Source organism: Melozone crissalis, unplaced genomic scaffold, assembly GCF_028551555.1.
Source record: "Melozone crissalis strain CALT ecotype California unplaced genomic scaffold, PUWL_Pcris_2 ptg000023l_1, whole genome shotgun sequence".
NCBI lineage: Eukaryota > Metazoa > Chordata > Aves > Passeriformes > Passerellidae > Melozone > Melozone crissalis.
Genome location: NW_026535801.1, coordinates 13,473,380 through 13,492,611, shown reverse-complemented (window position 1 = coordinate 13,492,611; position 19,232 = coordinate 13,473,380). Strand labels below are relative to the sequence as shown.

The window sequence follows — 19,232 nt, the reverse complement described above, 5'->3', positions numbered from 1 at the left end:
AAACCTTGCGCTTGCAAATTATCTGACCAAGATGCAATTAAATTACTGTTGTCTCATAAAAATACATAATTGGTTACTAAATTAAATAATTTTATTTCAGGCTTTAGTGAAGCCCTTCCCTAAAAATTATAAGGAACCATAGAATGATGTGATTCTACAATTATAGTTTTTAAAAATATCTTCCTGAAATCAGTTGTTTTTTCTTACAATACTAACTTCATGGCATTAATGTAACAATTGGGTACCTCCATCTTTCCATATCTGTAAAGTAACACTAAATAAAGTAACTACTCACCCATCACTGCAAGACATTTGAGATCTCTGGATGAAAAGAACTGATTGGTATTTACTATAAGCCAAATGCTACTTAGCTATACTTGCATGAATGAGTTCCACAGAAGTCATCTGACCCTAACCTCACTTCAGAGATAGGTGACAGAGAAATGAACCAGACTATTTTCTAACCACAGATTTTATCCTTAAAACAGTACATACAAATCCAGCTAATTTGTATGTAACAAATGACAATTAGATTTAAATTTTACACGCATTTAGTTTTTCTAGGAACAGCATACACATTTTAAAAGAGATATGTTCAAGTAGAACCGTAGCACATTCACAGATCTAAAGAATGTTAGCACTTGGAACACATGGAAGAGGAAATGTACTGACTGCAATCAGTGCTTAAATGTGGGTATTTTGCAACAAAACTGTATTCACTTTTTGCTTACCAAGTTCATCTGTGCTGCAGATCTTGGCTTCCTCGAGGCAGTAGGTACCAGAAGTGGCCACTGCCTCGCATTACTATTGCTGCAGTGCTGAAGATTTAACCATCTGCCAAAGAATTTTTCAGCTCTTAGCATAAAAGGAGGATTTGTTGGAAAGGGCTGGAGTTCTGCACAGCAGCATGTAAAATGTACAGACAGTAAGTGTAATGAGCACACTGCCTTCCAGGGCTCATGTACATGAAGAGCTGCTTTAGGGCAGTGCTTGGACAGGACCCAAGTTAAACTGCAGTGAAGACAAGCTTCTAATAGCTCCCCAGTCCTTTGTTTGACTGACATTGGAGTCCTATTAGCTGTGTATTTGAAGTGTATGCCATGCTTGCTGAAAACAGCTAATATTCTTCTAACACAGTGTATATTTGGGTAACTAAACATCCATGTTTAGTTGGGAACTAAACATCCAGTCACACCTGCTATCCATGTACCCCCTGCACTGGTCTAATTATTTTATAATATAATTCCTAAATAAACTGCTTGCCAAGTTGAGTAGATACTCAACTGATCAATCTTTAAAATTGTTCGCTTACTAAATCAAAATTTTTTAAACTAATACCTTTCATGTTTAGTGCAAGCTGTTGTTCTCAGAATGAGACTCGTTCATGCACACAGAAGCGATGCCAGTTTCTGTCCCTGTTGCTGCAGTGCCTGTGTTCTGTACTGGCCATGCTGTGTGTGCTGTAGAGCCGTGTTTAGCTGTGGTGCACCTGGCGCAGTGTTTGCTGCCTGGTTTCACACGAGCAGTGCTTGTTGTGGTCCCGGTGACTGCGGTGCCCCCAGTGTCCCTCCCAGCATGTGCCGTGAGAGTGAGTAACACGCCTGGCATGTGTAACCCCATGTGTCCCTAGAGATGTCCCTGAGGAATGCCGGGTGCCCCAGGTGCCCTCAGTACTAACCATTGCCTTGTCTGCGTTTGTGCCCAGGTCATACGCCAGCCCTGGCTTGTGCTCCTAACAAAGACGTGGCTGACTGCCTGGCACTCATTTTGGCTACCATGATGCCTTTTTCTCCCTCCAGTTCAGTGACGGCTTTCAACTTCGCTTGTTTTAAAAAAGACAATTTGGGCAGGACGCACCTCTGCGATGGCTCCGCTGTGGGCACCATTAACTCTTATGATAAGCCCTTGAGTAATAACATAGGAACAGAGGATGGGTACAATGAAAATGATTCGGATTCTGAAACATTTTGACTCATTGGTATTCGAAAACTTTTTTCGTTATTGTTTCATTTTAGCTTTAATTTTTGTCTTTTTAAACAGCTTAAATCCCACGGTTGTATTCTTAACTATTATTCTTGACAAGTAGTTAATGAAAGATTTGTAGTGCTGATGAGAATCAAGCCTTTAAATAACAAAATTAGAGGGATTTACTGGAACATATTCCTATTAGAGTTCTGCAGCTTTTCAGTTTCCTGATGTTTTCTTTAGGCCCAAAGTGCCCCTGTGGAAAGTCTCTACCTCTTATTTTAAGTAGAAAAAGAGAAAATGCCTTTTTTCTTTTTGACAGCACAAATAAACAGGGAACTGTTCGTAAAGAGTTCTTTCATGTTTTAGCTGCACCTTTAGTGCACAATCCTATTTCCAGCATAACCTTCACAGATTCGAGCATCACCCCTTTCCTATGTTTGTCTGTTTCCTGCTTCCAGGGGCTCTGTTAATTAGATAATTTTTTTACATGAACCAAAGGTAAAGTTGTAATCTTAAAACTGCCTGTATTACTTTTCTACAGGAAATGAAACCTTTTACATTCTGCCTGTATTAAGCACTTAAACGTACAGAAGGCACTTTTTACAGTTCTTAGTTGCAGTACACAATTAGAAAAATGTAGTTGTTAACTCTGAAGGCCAAATTCTGCTCATCCCACCGTATTTTCCCATGAACATCACTTCTGTAAAATGCTGATCACTTGGCCCTTATTTTTTTTCAATTCAGCACAAATGTTTATTTGCACTACAGAATTAGGGTCATTAGATGTTTCTGTCACCTGAGCCATTAATCATGAATCTAGTACCAGTAAAAAAAGGGGAGAGCGGGAGAAATCATGTGTAGACAAAGGTGTATGTAAAAGTTTCTAATGATTTGCCAACTTAAATGGCGCTTTTTTCCTTTTCTATCGTTAAATAATTTATTTTTACTGTTAACAGTATTGAATTTTAAAATACTTTTGCCAGTGTTTGGATTAACAGAGCAAAGGTAAAGCAATGAAAGCGTATCACCAAAAGTTGAAATACCAAACACCAGAAACATAGCAGTGTACCGTGTAGGGGACCAGAGACAGATGCTAAAAAAGCCTTTTGTCACCAGCTTTTAAAGCAGTGTCAACTTTGTGAATATGTTTACTCCTTCTGCCAAAGTTTCTAGGTCAAATGGACCCCGACCCTCCTCTGCAACAGATGTACAAAAGGAAGAATGAGACTTTGTAAACAAAAACAAAAAACACAAACAAAAAACTATCATGAACTAACCAGCCGTACCAAGAGGACCAAAATGCTTCAGTAATTCAGTTGAAGACTTTGCTACTTTTATTTTTTTGTTCAAATGTGAGTGACATAATGAAGTAGTTTTTTCTAAATGATAAAAATATAAACTTTTGAGGTAAAATAGTCTTGGGTGAATTTTACATTTTATGACACCAATTTCAAGTTGACATTTTTAACTGATGATGTGTTGACCACAGGTGGGTTTTTTTCCCAGACTTTAGAATATGTTAATATACTTTTAATGTAAATGTGTTTCTATTTATTTGAGATGAAACAAATGCCCAGGAAAAATCACTATGGTTTGTTCTCCTAGTTAGCATTCATGCATACTGAAATGAAATGTGAATCTGGCAAGACTGAGGGCCTGAGGAGCAAAAAGGAAGGGTGGATGCACACCAGGAGAGTGCCCATCTTGTATGGAATGCAAAGGTCCACTGGCTGTGTTGGGAAAAAGCAGAAAGCAAAACACTTTCCTTTGTTTAAGAGTTTAAGAAGGATGCAGCCCCTTGCCAGACAGGTGAGAAAACCCACACAGCTGTGGCAGAGCATGGAGTCAGGTGTTCTGTTCCTGTCATTCACTCAGCTTGTCTCAGGCCTGTGTCTGTGCTGGAGGGTGAGATCAGCTTCCTCGGTGCTCGCTTTTGGCAGCGTAAAGGAAAAGTAAGGATTTGAGTTTTAGTTGCAGTTTTTGGCCCTGTTCTGCTGGATTGTTGAAAATCTATTGGCAGATTTCAGTCCTTTAATTAGGAAAAAAAATTAAATATTAATTTTATTTTGCCTTACTAAAATTGAGTATTTTTTCCTTGATCGTTAGCAATCTTCCAAAATTTACAAGAAAAAAACCCCTTTTCTCTGTACTCTGTAGTTCCTAAAGTAGAATGACAGAGAATCTGCAACCTGGCTTTTCTCCTCAGAAATAGCACCAAAAAACATTTTAATTGGTTTTTCTCAGCATTTTTGCTTTTAAAAGTTGCAGAACAGCAATAACCACCTTACTTAAAACACTGAAAATAAGAGGAGAGAGCAGTTGTTAGAATTTTCAGTGGTGCCTGTTCCAAAATGAATAGTAATCCCAAATTTTGGGGTTTTTTTATATAGAAGGGTGGCATTGAAAACAAACATATGGGAAATAGCTGCCACCTGTCTAACAGCAGAATCAGCATTTTAATCTTATTTTAAGCAGAAATGTAGGCAGGCTCCTTGGCAGGATTAGTTGTAAGTCTCACCCTGAAATACAGAAAATGATGCTATCCTACATGACAGTGCTTCATTAAGACAAAACCAGCCCTCTTTCTAAAAAGTTTTTTATTATTTGAAGCAGCCATTTAAAAAGTCTCAGTATTTTCACCTGCTGCCCATACAGTTACAAAAACTACTTCTAATTGTGGTACCTGGTAACACTGGTAATTGTGGAGTGCAACAGCTGCTGCATCCCAGAAGCAGAGGTGATTTATTTCTGAGTCACGCTGGTCCTTCCAGGAGCCAAATCCAACCTTTAGCCATGACACCCCACAATGGTGCCAGGATGCAGCCTTCCAAAAAGCACAGGAATGTAGGCTGTGCTCACCTCCAGGGCACTGCACAGGTCGTGTTTGAGCGCGCTGGATTTAGCAGGAAAACTGCCACAAGCGAGACACTGAGAAGTGCTCAGTGTTGGCCTCTCCCACATCTCATGTGAGTTACCAGAATCCCTTTTTTTTGTATGCTAGCACATCAATCTGTAATTTATCACATGTAGAAATCAATGTGTAGTTTAGGGCAGGTATATAAGCATGCGAGTAATGTTACTCTTGTAAATAATCTCCTTGCCTTTCTGTGGACTCCTTACAAGAGTAATCATACAGAATCGTTGCACTTAACCCTGGATCCTGCAACTTACACACGTGGGCAGCTTCTGTGTCTGCACCCAGCAGAGGGCACCTGGGCAGGGGCAGCTCCCTGCCCGGGTGTGCTGGCAGGATCGTTTCATCCTGTATTGTAACCACAGCTGCAGGCGGAATCCAGAGCAGGGTGGGCTCCCAGGTCTCTCTCATAAATACCGAGTTACAACCTCCGGACTGCCTGAAATAGCTGTGAAATAGCTCAGGGGATTTCTGTTCATCGCTACTAAAAGGGCACCATAATGTGTTTGGTACTTTTATGCAGTCAACAACTGCCAGGTTATTGAATTAGAACAAACACATGAAATGAATTGTTTATCCATTGTACTGTTGAGAAACTTGGTTATGTATTTGAGGATGATTTAAAAAAAATTTGTGATTTTTATTCTTAGTCATGTAAGAAATATTAGAGTGCCTTTTTATATTTGTGTATAATGGAAATGTTTTGTGAAACTTGTCTTTTTTTTTTTTCATTTGAGTGTTATAAAAGCAATATATTACCAGTAAATTTTCATTTCAGACCTTCTTTGAATGTATAAAGTGTTTCTTCTTTTCATATGTTCTACCTGCATTGAAATGAAAATTAATATGCTAAATTTCTATAGGAATAATGTATAATTTTCGCCGTGCTGAAAATGCTTTCTTATTACACAAAAAGTAAACTTAGGTCAGTGTTATAGGAAAGGGCGTTTTAAACTAGTGACAATCTTGAGTGTGTGTATAAAATGTAATTTTATGCATTTCTTATGCAGTGATCTACATATTAAAGCCAATATCTTATGTTTTGTAGGTTTTGTCTTATATTTTATGCTTTAGCATGTGCAATATATCTTTACAAACCATGGTGATATGCATCTGGTGCCAGTGTTATATTTTGCATAACATTTGTAATAAACTATATAAAACATTGTTTGATGGTTTCAGTGGGGTTTTGTCGTTATTGTTTGCTTTTGTAAATTGAAGCTTAAGGACTTGGATAAATGTCACATATGAAATGAGGAAAAAAAAACTTAATTCATTGAATGACTTGGAATTCAACCTGAATCTTCTCAAGCACAGTTTAGTAACTTTTTAAACTACTGAATGCTGTATTAATGTAATAAAGAACCCTAACTGTAAACTACTATTGCAATGCATTCAGATGGTTATTTTTACAAATAAAAATGGTACAAATACAGTGGAAAACTGAGTAAATTTTGTTTCTTTTGGGGGAGCCGGGGAGGCTTAAGTATTTCGCAGTGAATATGAAAATGCAATTACTTCGTACTTCCCTCATATATAAATACCCTTTGCCCTAGAAAGCTGATTTTGCTTTCTCTGTAGATTCGGGGAAGGTGAGGAACAAAATAAACCACCACAGTAATTTATTTTTTTTCTCAGTCATTATATATTTAACTGTTTTCCCTGGTGAGCCGCACCCGCCCTGCTGGGTGTGCCCTGCAGCCGGCTGGGGCAGCAGTCCCACAGGGACTAAAATGCACCAGACAGCTTCAAGACAGTGATAGTAAGGTGTTAAAAGTAACCCGAATTAAAGCAAACAAACAAAGGGTCCGTGCCCAGCGGCTGTGCGGGTTTATTTTCGGCAAGGTGCCCGGCTCCGGCGGGCCTGGCTCTGCCCCGGGGCCCGCCCGAGCGCTGCGGGGCCGAGTGGCCGCGGCGCCCTCCCCATCATGGCGGACACGCCTCCCCCGCCAGCCGCGACATGGCGGGCGGGCCCCTCGGCCCGGCGGCCGCCCGACCTCCCCAACATGGCGGCCGCCCCCTGGCGCCGGCGGCGGCCAGGTTGAGGCGCCGGCCCGGCCGCCCTCCCGCTCCGCCTCCCGGGCGCGGCGCTCCCGCCCCGCCCCGCCCCGCCGTGCCCGTGTGCGCGGGGAGCAGCGCTCCGCTCCGCGGGGCGCCATGGGGCGGGCGGGCCGCCGGCTGCCCGCGCTGGCGGGGCTTTTCTACGGGGCGCTGGCGGCCCTGGTGCTGCTGGGCGTGCGGGACGTGATGTTCCTCTACGAGGAGAACCGGTGCAGCATGACCTACATGTACGAGTACCCCGAGTACCTGGTGAGTGCGGCGGGGTGTAACAGGTGGGACCTGCCGCTCCCAGGGCGGTGCCGCCCGCCCCGCCGCTGCCGGAGCCGGGAGCCTGAGGCGCCGCTCCCCCGGGCAGGGAGAGCAGCCCCGAACTCGGGGCTCGCCGCCGTGCTGGAGCGGAGGGCGGTAAATGGGGCACGGGCAGCTGGGCGGGAGCGGGGCCGGGCTGGCAGGACGCGCTGCTGTGCCCCCGTCGTGTGGCGGTGCCCCTCGGGGGGACAGGGCGGTGGCAGAGCCGCCCACCTGTAACCCTGCGGGGCGCTTCGTGCTGCCGCCGTGCAAAACCTGCCCGCGGTCCGAGCTGCCGATGGCTGGAGCTCCGAGTGGCTCTGTGAAACCCAGGACGTTGGGTTTCACACGGGTGTTGGCCGAGGAAGGGGCTGGGCCAGCTCCTGTGCCAGCTCTGGCCGTGCCCAGGAGGCCAAGCCTTGCACTTCATGGCCCTTCTCGCGACTTCTCACTGGGAAGTAACCTGTGTGTCAAAAAAAGGGCAGAACTGAGCTCTGACTATTAGCGTATCTCTCAAGGTGGTGAACAGTGGTGCGAAGTCCTCTCGGTGAGCACTTTGGAGGTGGCATGTCCCAAAAAGTACATGGGAGAGCTTGTAAATCCCTCTGAGGTCCGTCTTGTTTTGCTAACAGCCTTGTAGAAGTCTCTTTGAAAACCTGGGATCAGTTTGAGAGAATTGATATTTTCCACACACTATTCTGGTTTAGTAATGGAAGGATGTAAATGCATATTTTAAGTTCACTGCTAATGCTGCAGCACGCAGTTGTTAGAAAACTATTTCTCTTTTTGATAGTAGTAAATGCTACAGCATTTTCTCTCCTATTAAAAGCATAACTGGTTGACTTCTTAACATTCATTTATCATTATCTGAGATCTAATTTATGTTGGGAAAAATAGTAATTTTTCTAAATAACACAGTTCAGAAGCAGGTTGCAAGCTGGCTTGCACAGTAAAGAAGATGAAAACCAAAACTTCAGTGTCTAAATTCATAATGAAGCAGAAAGTTAATTTTTGGGTGTCGTAATCTTTATTTCCTAACCTTGATATAGCCATCTTAGCCTACAAAAGAGGAATTAGGTATGGCTATAGGGATTGTTTTGTCAGTGCTGTAGAACAAATTCGTTTAAGCAGTTATAAGTACTTAAATACTGCACAGCAAGTTTTGAGATCTCCTGGCAGCCAGAACCTACTTCAGCTTCAGTCTGAAGCCAACCAACAGAAAGTTACTGGCAGAACCCGTGTGACGGTATTGGCGGGTGCCTGAAACTCTTGTCTGCCACCACATCTTTTGTCTTTACTCATTATGTAAGGGCTTAAACTCAGGCATCTTTAGGCGGGGTGCAAGGCTTAAAGGTGAGCGGTAGTTCCATGCAGGAGATACAAGTCACAGCTGGCTGTATTGCCCTCTGGAATTTCTGCTTCCTGTGTAATCGTTTTTACCGTGCAGAAAACAGTACTTTGGGCTGGGGGGCAAACTGTGAATTCATGTGGGTTTGCTAAGGTATTGTACTTTACAGGTAGGTTTTTATTGTTGGTGTCTGCTGTGTGTGTGGTGCTGCCTTCGCTAGGAAACCCCAGGGTGGGAGTTTCGGTGGGAGGTACCTGTCCTTGCTTCCGGATTGGTGTCACGTTACAAAACAAATAACGGCTTGAGCAATTAAACAAGAAGTTTAATTTCTTTTGTGCCCATCAGGGTGAGTTAGCTCCCAGTCAGCCTAGTAATTGATCATTGATCATCTTTTTTTGCATGAGTTTTAGAATTGCAGTGTTTGAATTTAACCTGCCCTTGTCCTGTTCAGCTGTACTTGGCAAGAGATTCAGAAGTTAGTAATGAGGAGTTGTTCACATAAACCTAATTTCTTACAGAACCAGGTGAAAAACCAAGCGTGCACTGACATTGTAAAAAGCTGCTGTAGCTTGCTACAACTGATTGCATAAGCAGTGTCTTGGGAATTCACAGTTTAAACCCACTGTCATGGAACATGAATGTCTCTTTTCCTTTGGAGTTATACATTGCCACTTTGTTATAATATTTAAAAACTGTGATTTACCAAAAAATCCCCCAACCCCCCGGTATTTTGACAGTACAATTCTCATGGGTTGTGTGGGTTTTTGTGTTTGACAATGCCCCAAGGAAGAACAGCATGTTAATTTTATGTTCTGTAAAAGTTTTTGAAAAGACAATGAACCGGGAAGTTTCTGTGGATGAACAGTTGATTTGATCTGTCAGGAAGTCATATAAGCACATCTTGCTGACACTCTGAGTTTAGTAATGGGAACTGCTGAAGGTTTTTGTCACATAATTTTGAAAGCCTTTCCAAAAGGAGCAGCAGAAAGGAACGAGAATGGGACAGTGAGGTGAGTGAAGCTGGAAAGGCAGGATGATGAAGAAGGGGAAAAGACCAAAGGATGATCTGAAGACATAAGCCCTGAATGATGCTTAAATTTTCTTCTTCTCAGTGAAAGAATTTCTCACAGTCTCACATTGTGTTAATGAATCAAGATATTAAAAAACTGTAAATAATACAAACACATAGATACATCTCATAGAATAGGGATTTTATATATATATATATATATATTTTATATATATATATATATATATATATATATAATAACCAGTATACCAAAAACTTTGAAGGCCAAGGGGGGAAGAAGAAAACAGTCATTAGCTGAGCAGAGATAGACAAGAACAGGGGAAGGGAAGGAGTGTGGGGACACAGAATTAAAGCTGAATCACCTTTATGGTAGGTGCAGCTGAGAGAAAACAATAAATGATTTGAATTAAAGATGCTTCTATTTCAGGGAAGCAATTAAGAGAGACTCTACAGGAGATTTCTGATACAAAACTGAGTTTAGTCTTGACCTTGTTCTGTAAAAGTGTTTCCTTAAAATAGAAATTACACCTTAATACATGTGTCTTTGTATTATCTTATTTTTCTCTCAATTGTTACATAGTTGTAACATAAATAATCAAACACTGGAATAAGTGTATTTGCAGTCATAAACATTTTAAAATCTGTATCTTAGAAACTCAGAATTATAAACCAACCAGCCTCTATGCAGGTGTTAAACCAAGGTAGTAAACAAGAACACATTTAATTAAGACAGTGGCATATGACTCGAAGAGATTGACTTACTGGTGTGAGATTAATCCTCACCTAGCCCTTGGGATCAGGGAGATTTTGTTCTTTTCTCTTTGGGGATCCTAATCCTGTGAATCAGATGTGTGCTAGGTTAGGGGGTTACTTGTTGTTGAGTGACAGCTGACATGTGTGTTAGACCTTGAGCTGTTCCAGAGCCAGGCACTTTGTCAGACCACAGACCCAGCTCTGGAGAGGAAACAGAAAAAGCCTCAGGGGACCAGGGGTTTGTTTTTCCTGCTGAGCTGTTTGAGGTGGTAACTGCTGTTGGTTAAACTCCACTGCAGGTGACATCTCTGTAAAACCAGCTAAGAGAATTCCCATGAGAGCTGCAGTTACCCTGAGCTAGCAGGTGGCACCCACATCCCACTGCTCTCCAGGTGTGACTCTTGGATCCTTGTGCTGGGGTCCATGGCCTTGGGAAGGGTTCCAGAGCCATTCCAGTGCAGCAGGAATAGTTAGCATCACTCTTGTGCCCCAGTTTCTGCTCTCAGCTGCTCCTCTCCTGGGAGAATTGCTGGGGTTTTGACATGCCTTTTTTTTTTTCTTTCCCCCACCTGTGTTGTAAGGCTGGATTTACTTCATAAATTTGCAGCTTTGGTAGATACATAATTGCATTCATTTGTAGTTTGTTTCAAAGCTAATTGTTTAGAGTAACTGGAGCCATTCATTATGCCCAATAATACTTATTAAACAGTTTGTTTGATATTCCAATTTGAATTAGTTTTTTTTTTAAAGCCTAACCCAGTTTTTCATTCTGTATTCTTTAGACTGTAAAGAATATTTTTATGGCTCATTTCTTCAGCCATAAAAATAAAATCACATGCGCCAGATTATTTAAATGGCTGGATAGCCACTGTATTTTCCTGTTTGTAACTCTATAAACAAGGTCCTTGTTTTCTTTTTAACTTTTGCAATAGAAAATAAAATTACCCAAGAAAACAGCCAGACGATACCCAGCATATGAGCTGTATCTCTATGGGGAAGGGAACTATGCTGAAGAAAACAAAAATCTCCTACTGACAGGAATTCCAGTTCTCTTTCTGCCTGGGAATGCTGGCAGTTACAAACAAGGTAAGTGTTTAGCTGACTTATAGCTTTGCTACAGAAAAGCTCTCAGATATGTGCATTTGGTAGTTTTCTGTTTGAAATAATGTCAGACACAGTCATAATGGTTGATCATATTAGTCTGTTTGATTCCAAACAGTCAAGATACATGATTTTTGTTTGAAATCAGTTGAATGGCTGAGCTGTAATATTTCTCTGGAGCAGCAAGGCTTTTGAAAGCCACAAACAATACAGTTTATGCAGTTTATGCTCTGGCAGCACTGCACCCTTGCTGTACTTTTGATTGCAAACATCTAGTTGGTTTTGATTTGAACAATGTTTAGTGCAGTTAGTGCCAAATAAAACATGACCTGAATTTGATTAGGAGAAACTGAACCATCTGTTGTCTGTGATGTAAAGGAATTACATGCTATAGAAATTCATGTAAGCTTGCCCTCTAGTTTCATTATTCCCTGCATCTTTATATTGTGCTGTTTTTTCCTTAACATTGGCTTCCCACTTTACACACAGCCTCTTTTGTTTACTCTCTTACATTTCTAGACTCCAAATGAAAAGCAGTAATCATTTTAAAGCATTTTTATTTTTCTGAATACCAAAGCTAATGGTACATGAAGTTTTGTGTTTCAATGTTTACTTTGGTACCTGCTATTCCTTCCAGTCTGGGTTTGTCAGACTGTTATTTTTGTTCCCTAAAATGCGCTTTGAAACAGTAAATAACACTCTCATGATGTTAGAAAATGGATGGGGGGGGGGGGGGACGACCAGCATAATCTGAGCCCTGATTTCTTACTGTGATAATTTTTCCTTATATTAGCACTAAACTTGATGATTAAATTACCTGATTTCAGAGAACCTTTAGAGAGCTGGAGTTTTTACATAATGTACTTGCTTAGCTTATAACAGTGTTAAATATTTTACCAATTAGTACTTTCAGAAAACCCATAGAGACTTGCAGGCACAATAGCATCCAAAGAAGATTACAAACATAATGATTATGAGAGGTGCCATATGGACTTTAGTGATTGTGCATCAAATATTGCAGATCTGTGAATTAATGCTGTCTCTAAACACAGAGCAGTACATCACTATGCAGGAAATAGAATGGTACTCTCAAGGCATTTTAGGAATCAAAAGGAAATATCTGAAAAACAAACTTACTAGGTGAGTAGAAGTACTACATGCTATAGGAACAATAAATATTTTAGTAATGTTCTTTTTGGATTTAGGGAGACTGGCAATATGTCATCTGTGCATTTTGGAAAACTTTTGTTAAAATAATTTGTGTTAATTCTTACTTTGTTCAGAATTCATTGTGAGATAACACAGTTTTATTCTGGTGCCTAGATAAGCAGAGAAAGTGTTGCTATTGTAATTTTCTTAGTTGTTTAAAATATATTCTTATTTGCTGGACAATGAAGACAGAGGCTGCTGCTGCCTTTGCTGGCCTTGTTATCTTCATAGAACCATTCAGGTTGGAAAGGACCTTTAACTTCATGGAATGCCAGCGTTAATCCAGCCAAGCCCACCTCTAAGCCATGTCCCTGAGTGCCACATGTGCACAGGTTTTGAATGCCTCCAGGGATGGCAACTCCACCACTACCTTGGGCAGCAATGTCTGACCACTCTTTTGGGGAAGAAACATTTCCTAAGATCCAATATAAAGGTCCCCTAGTGCAACTTGAGGCCATTTCCTCTTGTCCTTTCACTTGAAAGAAGAGGCTCACTCACAACCCACCTTCAGGAGTTTTTGATGTGGTTACAGGCATTTTTGAAATATTAATTCATCATCTTTCATTGGCACTAAAATGAAATTTGTAAAATGTACAAAAATTCAGACTTTGAGTAAAAGACAATCTGAGAAGGAGGGTCCTGCTGTTCTCTCAACCTGCACTCTGGGAGAATCTTGTTCTTGTGTGCTGGATTTGGACAGACCTTTATGGCCATCATTTGTTATTTTATATAGGCACTTTTGGGACTTTCTCTTTTATTTTCTAGTACCGTGCCTTGTTATTTGCAGCTGTTATTGTTCCCATCCTGCATTGTCTCCATGGAAACTTGGGGACTATTCTGCACACAAAAGGCTGAATTGAACAGTAGCCAGGGTTAGACAGGGAAGACAGGTCAGAAGCAAGACCTTGCAAAGTGAACATTTTCTCACTCGAGGTTTTAGGTGGACAAGTGTCCTTTAGGGTTTGGTTTTCCAATCCCCCATACTTATCTTAGTGGTGTTTGGGAATGTTTTCTTAGATGATGGCCTTCAAAGGAGTTTTCTTCTTGATGGCCTTGAAAGGAGTTTTAGGAAATCCTAGCAGTAGGACTGCCTCTGCAGTTGGAATCAAGGATGCCTTCTTCTCTGGTGGCACTAAGAAGGTGCAAATGAGATGAGAAAAGCAGACCTAAGGTAGAGGAACATGATCCTTGTATAAATTTGTTCCTGACATAAAATACCTCTGTTGTCAGCAGTAAGCTGAAAAGAAATTGTTTGGTTTAGAATGTCTTTTATAAATGACTTGAGGTGAACAATGGATTTAATGTATTTGTTTCTTAATTGATTATGTATTTCAGTGTTTTTCTGCTAAAGTGATGCTAAGCAATGACTGTTGGACTAATTGCTGTCATTTCTTTTTCTAGTACGTTCTCTTGGCTCCATTGCACTTAGAAAAGCAGAAGATGTTGACTTCAAGTATCATTTTAATTTCTTCAGTGTCAACTTTAATGAGGAGTTGGTTGCATTGTATGGTGGCAGCCTGCAACGACAGACCAAGTTTGTGCATGAGTGCATCAAAGTAATCCTTAAGCTGTACAAGGTAAGTAGTGCCACGTGCTGAGTAGTGCACTTCCCTTTGGGAATGGAATTCTGGGCTGCCTTTCCTGCTGCAAAACTGAGGAGTGAGGAGTAGGGGAGGGAGACTTTTTGAAGGTGATAATAATGCTATAGAGAATTACTTTAATGCATTTTTAGTATGTGACAATCCCAGAGTTTTAAGGAGGTTCTGTGTTGTGTTTCCAAATAAATACTTCTGTGCACAATGGATGTCTTTTTCTAGTAGAGATGTAAATATTTGTAGTTTACTAAAATATTCATATAGCATTGCCTTACATCAATCAATTGCCTTACATCCCAATTTTCTCTGGGGAAGTTCTTTGACGTCCTCTGTTCCTAAAAACTTCAGAAATTAAAATCAGCTTAAGTTTACTAAGCTTACACAGGATACACAGTATTTCCTTTTGAGCTGGATAATTCATATTAAGCACATTTTCATGAGATAGCAAGTACATTTTTATTGAATTTGTAAGCTTGTTAAGTTGATGCTAATTCATGTTGTCCTTGAAAGACTATAAGTTAATTGGAGTGGGGGGGGAATCTACAGCTGATAAGAAAATAAGAACAATTCAATGTCAAATCTGTTTCTGATGTGTCTGATTGCTCGTTGCTGAAGGATCGGGAATTTGCCCCGAGCAGTGTGGCAATAGTTGGGCATTCCATGGGTGGTCTTGTTGCAAGAGCATTGCTCACTCTGAAGAATTTTAAGCCTGAACTCATAAACCTGCTCATTACACAAGCCACACCTCACGTTGCACCTGTAATGCCTTTGGACAAATATCTTACTGGTGAGTACTGCATTTGTCTAACCACATGGTATTTATTTATTGATCCTCTCAAGCTGTGGTGGGGAGATTCTTGCAAATCAACAGCAAAATGTGCTGCTTTATTTACTGTAATCAATCTGTTCCTTTGTTACTCAGGTAGTTGAGGGTGCCAGGATGCTCAGAGAAAGTCAAGTGTCATATAGAATGGATTATGTGGACTTGAGTTTCTGTGTGATGCCTGGAGCTCTCAATAATCTGTAATTTAATAAGTTGCAGGGCACGTTACTAAATTTGTAAGCTTTCCAGTGAATTATGTATTTTCTTTCTCTTTTTTCTCCTCTTTTGAAACTTGACCTCTGTAATGACCTATATCTTTATTGGATGCGATAGTGTTAGTTCTGTAAAAGGTGATAAATTTAATCATTTTCATACCCAAAGGTTGTACAAGTGAGAATATAAATATAGACGCAATTAGGTATTTTAAATATTTACAAAAAAGAGCATATTTTCCTTCACCTAAATGTGTGGCATAAAAATGAAGTATAATCATTACACATGTACTCTACACTTTCTGAAAAGCTAGATTTGATTAAACTATACTGATTAAATATGTGTTTTGTGGTATTTGTGCTGCTACATGGAGATACTGAGGGAATTGGTGAAGGAAAGGGAACAGACATTAATTTTCATTGTTCTCTGTGACACCCAAGAGGAATGAATTATCTTTAGCTGCTGCATTTGATTTATTGTGCTTGTATTAATTCTCCATCCTACAATTGATTTCAGTGCAATGTTTAATCCTTACTGACTGTTTCTGAACTTCAAGTAAAACTGTGTCTGTCCTTCAAATAAACCTGTGGATTGCTACTCTAACAATATATGTGCTCAGCTGATAAAGAAAATGTATTTGTCTTTCCTAATTGCTACCTGTTTGGGTTAAAGCAATAATTTTCCTCTCTTATGTGAATCAAAAGTGATAATCAGAGCTCAAATGTCTCCCAGGGGGCTTACAGAAACACTTAGGTAATGTTTATATAGCTTTTTATTTTTGTATATCAAATAGGCTTATGGGAAAATGGTGATTGATTTTAATATATTTTATAGATTTTTATACAGCTGTAAACAATCATTGGATTCTAAAGGCCCAAGATTTAAGAAATTTAACTACCCTTTCTGTGGCGGGAGGATTCAGAGATTACCAAGTTCGTTCAGGACTGGCTTTTCTACCAAGATTGAGTCAACATGACAGTGCCTTATCTGTTGTGGTAAAAAAGCAAACTGTTTTTTTTGGTTTTGCATGGAACTGTGTTAGATAGTTACTAATGTAATGCATGTATCAGTGTCTATATGGGCAGCATGGTGTCAATAAATATGAAAATACTGCATGTTCAAACACTTGATGGATACTGTATGGTCATAAAATCAAAAATAGTTGATGTAGTCTAAATGAGCCATTCACTGGAGGAATATGTGTGGCACTGATTGGAATCATCTGTCACTGATACTGTTTCTTCTTACCACCTGCTTGCACTTCTTCAGTTCCAGAACTCAGGTTTTATTTCCCTGTGTTTTTGCAAGAGATATGTATGTGGAGAAAGGCGAATGTGTAGTATAGAAGTAGAGTGTTCTATTATAAAAGAGAGCTCTGGCATAGCACCTTCTTTTTGTATTTGTTGTTTTTCAAAGAATTTAGGAATTGAAAGGATGTAGAGGATCATCAAGTCAAATTTTCTGCTTTTTGAGGCATCTATGCTTTCAAAATTAATCAAGGGTCATCAGGAAGTAGTTAGGTTTGTTGTTCCATCCCCTCTCCATCAGCTTGTTCCCTACATGGACAATGGAGAAGCTGGAAAACACAAGAAAGAGGAAAACTTGTAATTTCCAACTTCCATTTACTGCAGAAGCCAGTTTTTAAATGCCTTTCTTCTGACATTTGCTTAAAATGCTATATGAAATAGCTGTCATTCCCTTGGTGTTTACCTCCCTGTGTGTTGTACAGAAAGCTGTCTATAAATAGGCTCAGCTCAGATCCTGCTAGGCTGAGAGGATTAACTCTGCATTCCCTTTGTCCTAGTAACCCTTCTCTGCATCTGCTCTACTTTCATTTCTCTTGAGTGTTGGTGACCAGAATTTTGCATGAGATTTCCTGAGTAGTGGTACAAGTTCCTCCTGGTTTTTGTTTGGTTTGTTTTGGAGGTTGTGTTGTGGTTGCTATTGTTCAGTTTGGTTTTTTCTTCCCAATGATGCATTAATAGTTCATAGTTTATTTGATTCATGTTGAGCAATAAGTTGATGAGCTCCATTTGTGGGAGGTTTTTTAGATAGTGTTAGTCCCTAAAATGTAATGCATGAAATCCATTTAAAGCAAGTAATAGCTTCAGACTGACCAGCCTTTCTTTGTGGTGTTCTGATGGTTCTTGCTGTTGAGGATGCCCTTGGTTTCTCAAGAACAGCTTTCATTGGCATGCTGCTATTCTCATGTGCCAGGATCAGTTATTAAAATAGTAAGATTAGTCATAGAAGCAGTCTTTGAAGAAATTTTTGGTAAGTTTCCTCCTCTCCATTTTCTACCCTTTCACCCCTGGTCTCTGCTAGCTAACAGATAATTTTGTTGGTAATTTTGTTTTATCGTTTCCATCTTGCACGTGCCTCAGAGCTTGCAAGATGGGCGACTGAAGAAGTCATTCTGCTGCACCCTAAGCTCTGAAACTCTTAAGATAAGGGCTGTTCTTTTTAATAATTGTGCAAATATGTTTAAATAAGGAGGGGAAAATTTTCCATATAATTTTAGAATTGAGTACTAACAAAAGCTTAATGGTTTTCTTCCCCCGAACAGAGCTCAGCTGTGCCTAGAGCTTGGGCCTCAACTGACCATCTCTCCATAGTGTGGTAAGAGAATGGAACAAATGTGAATTGACTCACTGTGCACAGCTCTCTTCTCCACTGTTAGCACTTTCTACCATAATCTAACTTCACTTTATTATTATGGTAAAGTCTCTTCTGACCAGTTTTATCACCCTGGATCTTGCCCTTCTAGATTTAATTTTACTTATTCTGTCTTCTAGGTGCAAAGAACTGATCCTGGCTACCATTAGAGCTTTTTTTGATCTCATAGATGAAAACACAAGGCAGGTCTGTATATGTGATCTCTGTATATTTCCCCATCACACTTTCTTCTTCCATCCCAGAATGTTTAATCAGGAGAGATATCTCCCCGTTTCACAGAAAGCTCCTTCTTGATTATTCTAAGTCACGCTGAGAAGTTTTCATTTTGTACCAGTCACTGAGAAATCCCTTTGTGTTGTTTAACCAAAGAGTCAGAAATAAAGTGTTAGCTCAGTTTTCATTATTGACTGCTTGATGCTTTATAGCTGAGCTGAGGGCTGAACATTTCTACCACAAAGCAGCAGGTTCAGTTGACCTTGCACCAGGATGAACAAATTTTGTTGGATCTGTAGCTGTGAATTTGACCTCTAATGTGTACATAAGAGCAGAGCCCAAGACACAGAAGAGGAAGGATTTTAGATGTTCCTTCTCAGGCTGTTTGGGGCAGACTCCTCTAGTTTTTCATGTGTACTTATTTTAATGTGTGATTTAGAGGAACAAAAAGAGCAGTACAGTTCTGCAGCACTGACTGTGCTGGAGGGTAAAACTTTTCAGAAATCAGTTGTAGTGGCCACAGTTTTGGAAAGTAGAATAGATAAAAATTAGTCCTGGAAGGCTTATTTGGAAAAAGCAAAACCTTTGCTTTGGAAAAAGCAAAACCAAACTGATCAAACAAACAAAAATCCCAACCCCAGACAAAAGTGAATCCCAGTGTGGCAATACAGCTGGATATGAGAGCTCAGATTAGCCTAAATGTGAGAATTTTTCTTAAGCTCTGGCCTGAGTTTCATTTCAGGAAGAATGCATGTGTGCCTATAAAGAAAGTTTAATGGAATGGTTTCCTGGGTAATGAGTAGGTGAGAATGTAAAACTCCTGGAAGTTTTGGCTGTGCTCAATAATGTGTAGATTTTCTGTATTGCAGTGATTGACTATTGGTGGCACTTCAGAGTGTTGAATTCAGAACAGAAGGGGCTCAATGACTTCTAACAATCTCTGCTGCCTTCCCCCCACAAAACTCTATTGCTAGCTGTGATCATGAGGTGATCTTAAATCACACATATTGGTAAAAATTGATAATGTGCTTTTGTTTTAG

At 40.2% G+C, this 19,232-nt stretch overlaps 2 protein-coding genes across 12 annotated transcripts in view; both read left to right on the top strand.

Annotated features, from left to right (window-relative positions):
• ANKRD44 (ankyrin repeat domain 44) overlaps positions 1-6,325 on the top strand; it is a 131,872-nt gene extending 125,547 nt beyond the window's left edge. For 6 of the 10 annotated variants that reach the window (XM_054278475.1, XM_054278474.1, XM_054278473.1 and 3 more), the window contains one exon: positions 1,706-6,325. In XM_054278475.1, coding sequence (XP_054134450.1) covers positions 1,706-1,971 — 266 coding nt within the window. In that variant the 3' untranslated portion in view covers positions 1,972-6,325. The remainder of the gene's footprint in view (positions 1-1,705) is intronic. The other 4 variants (XM_054278479.1, XM_054278478.1, XM_054278476.1 and 1 more) reach the window with 2 other exon arrangements.
• A 714-nt stretch (positions 6,326-7,039) lies between these two features.
• The window catches only part of PGAP1 (post-GPI attachment to proteins inositol deacylase 1), a 33,166-nt gene continuing 20,973 nt past the window's right edge, over positions 7,040-19,232 (top strand). The window contains exons 1-7 of one of the 2 annotated variants that reach the window (XM_054277743.1): positions 7,040-7,192; positions 11,295-11,448; positions 14,074-14,249; positions 14,883-15,054; positions 16,138-16,298; positions 17,870-17,922; positions 18,099-18,165. In XM_054277743.1, the coding sequence (XP_054133718.1) occupies positions 7,040-7,192; positions 11,295-11,448; positions 14,074-14,249; positions 14,883-15,054; positions 16,138-16,298; positions 17,870-17,922; positions 18,099-18,165 (936 nt within the window). The remainder of the gene's footprint in view (positions 7,193-11,294; positions 11,449-14,073; positions 14,250-14,882; positions 15,055-16,137; positions 16,299-17,869; positions 17,923-18,098; positions 18,166-19,232) is intronic. The other variant, XM_054277744.1, reaches the window with a different exon arrangement.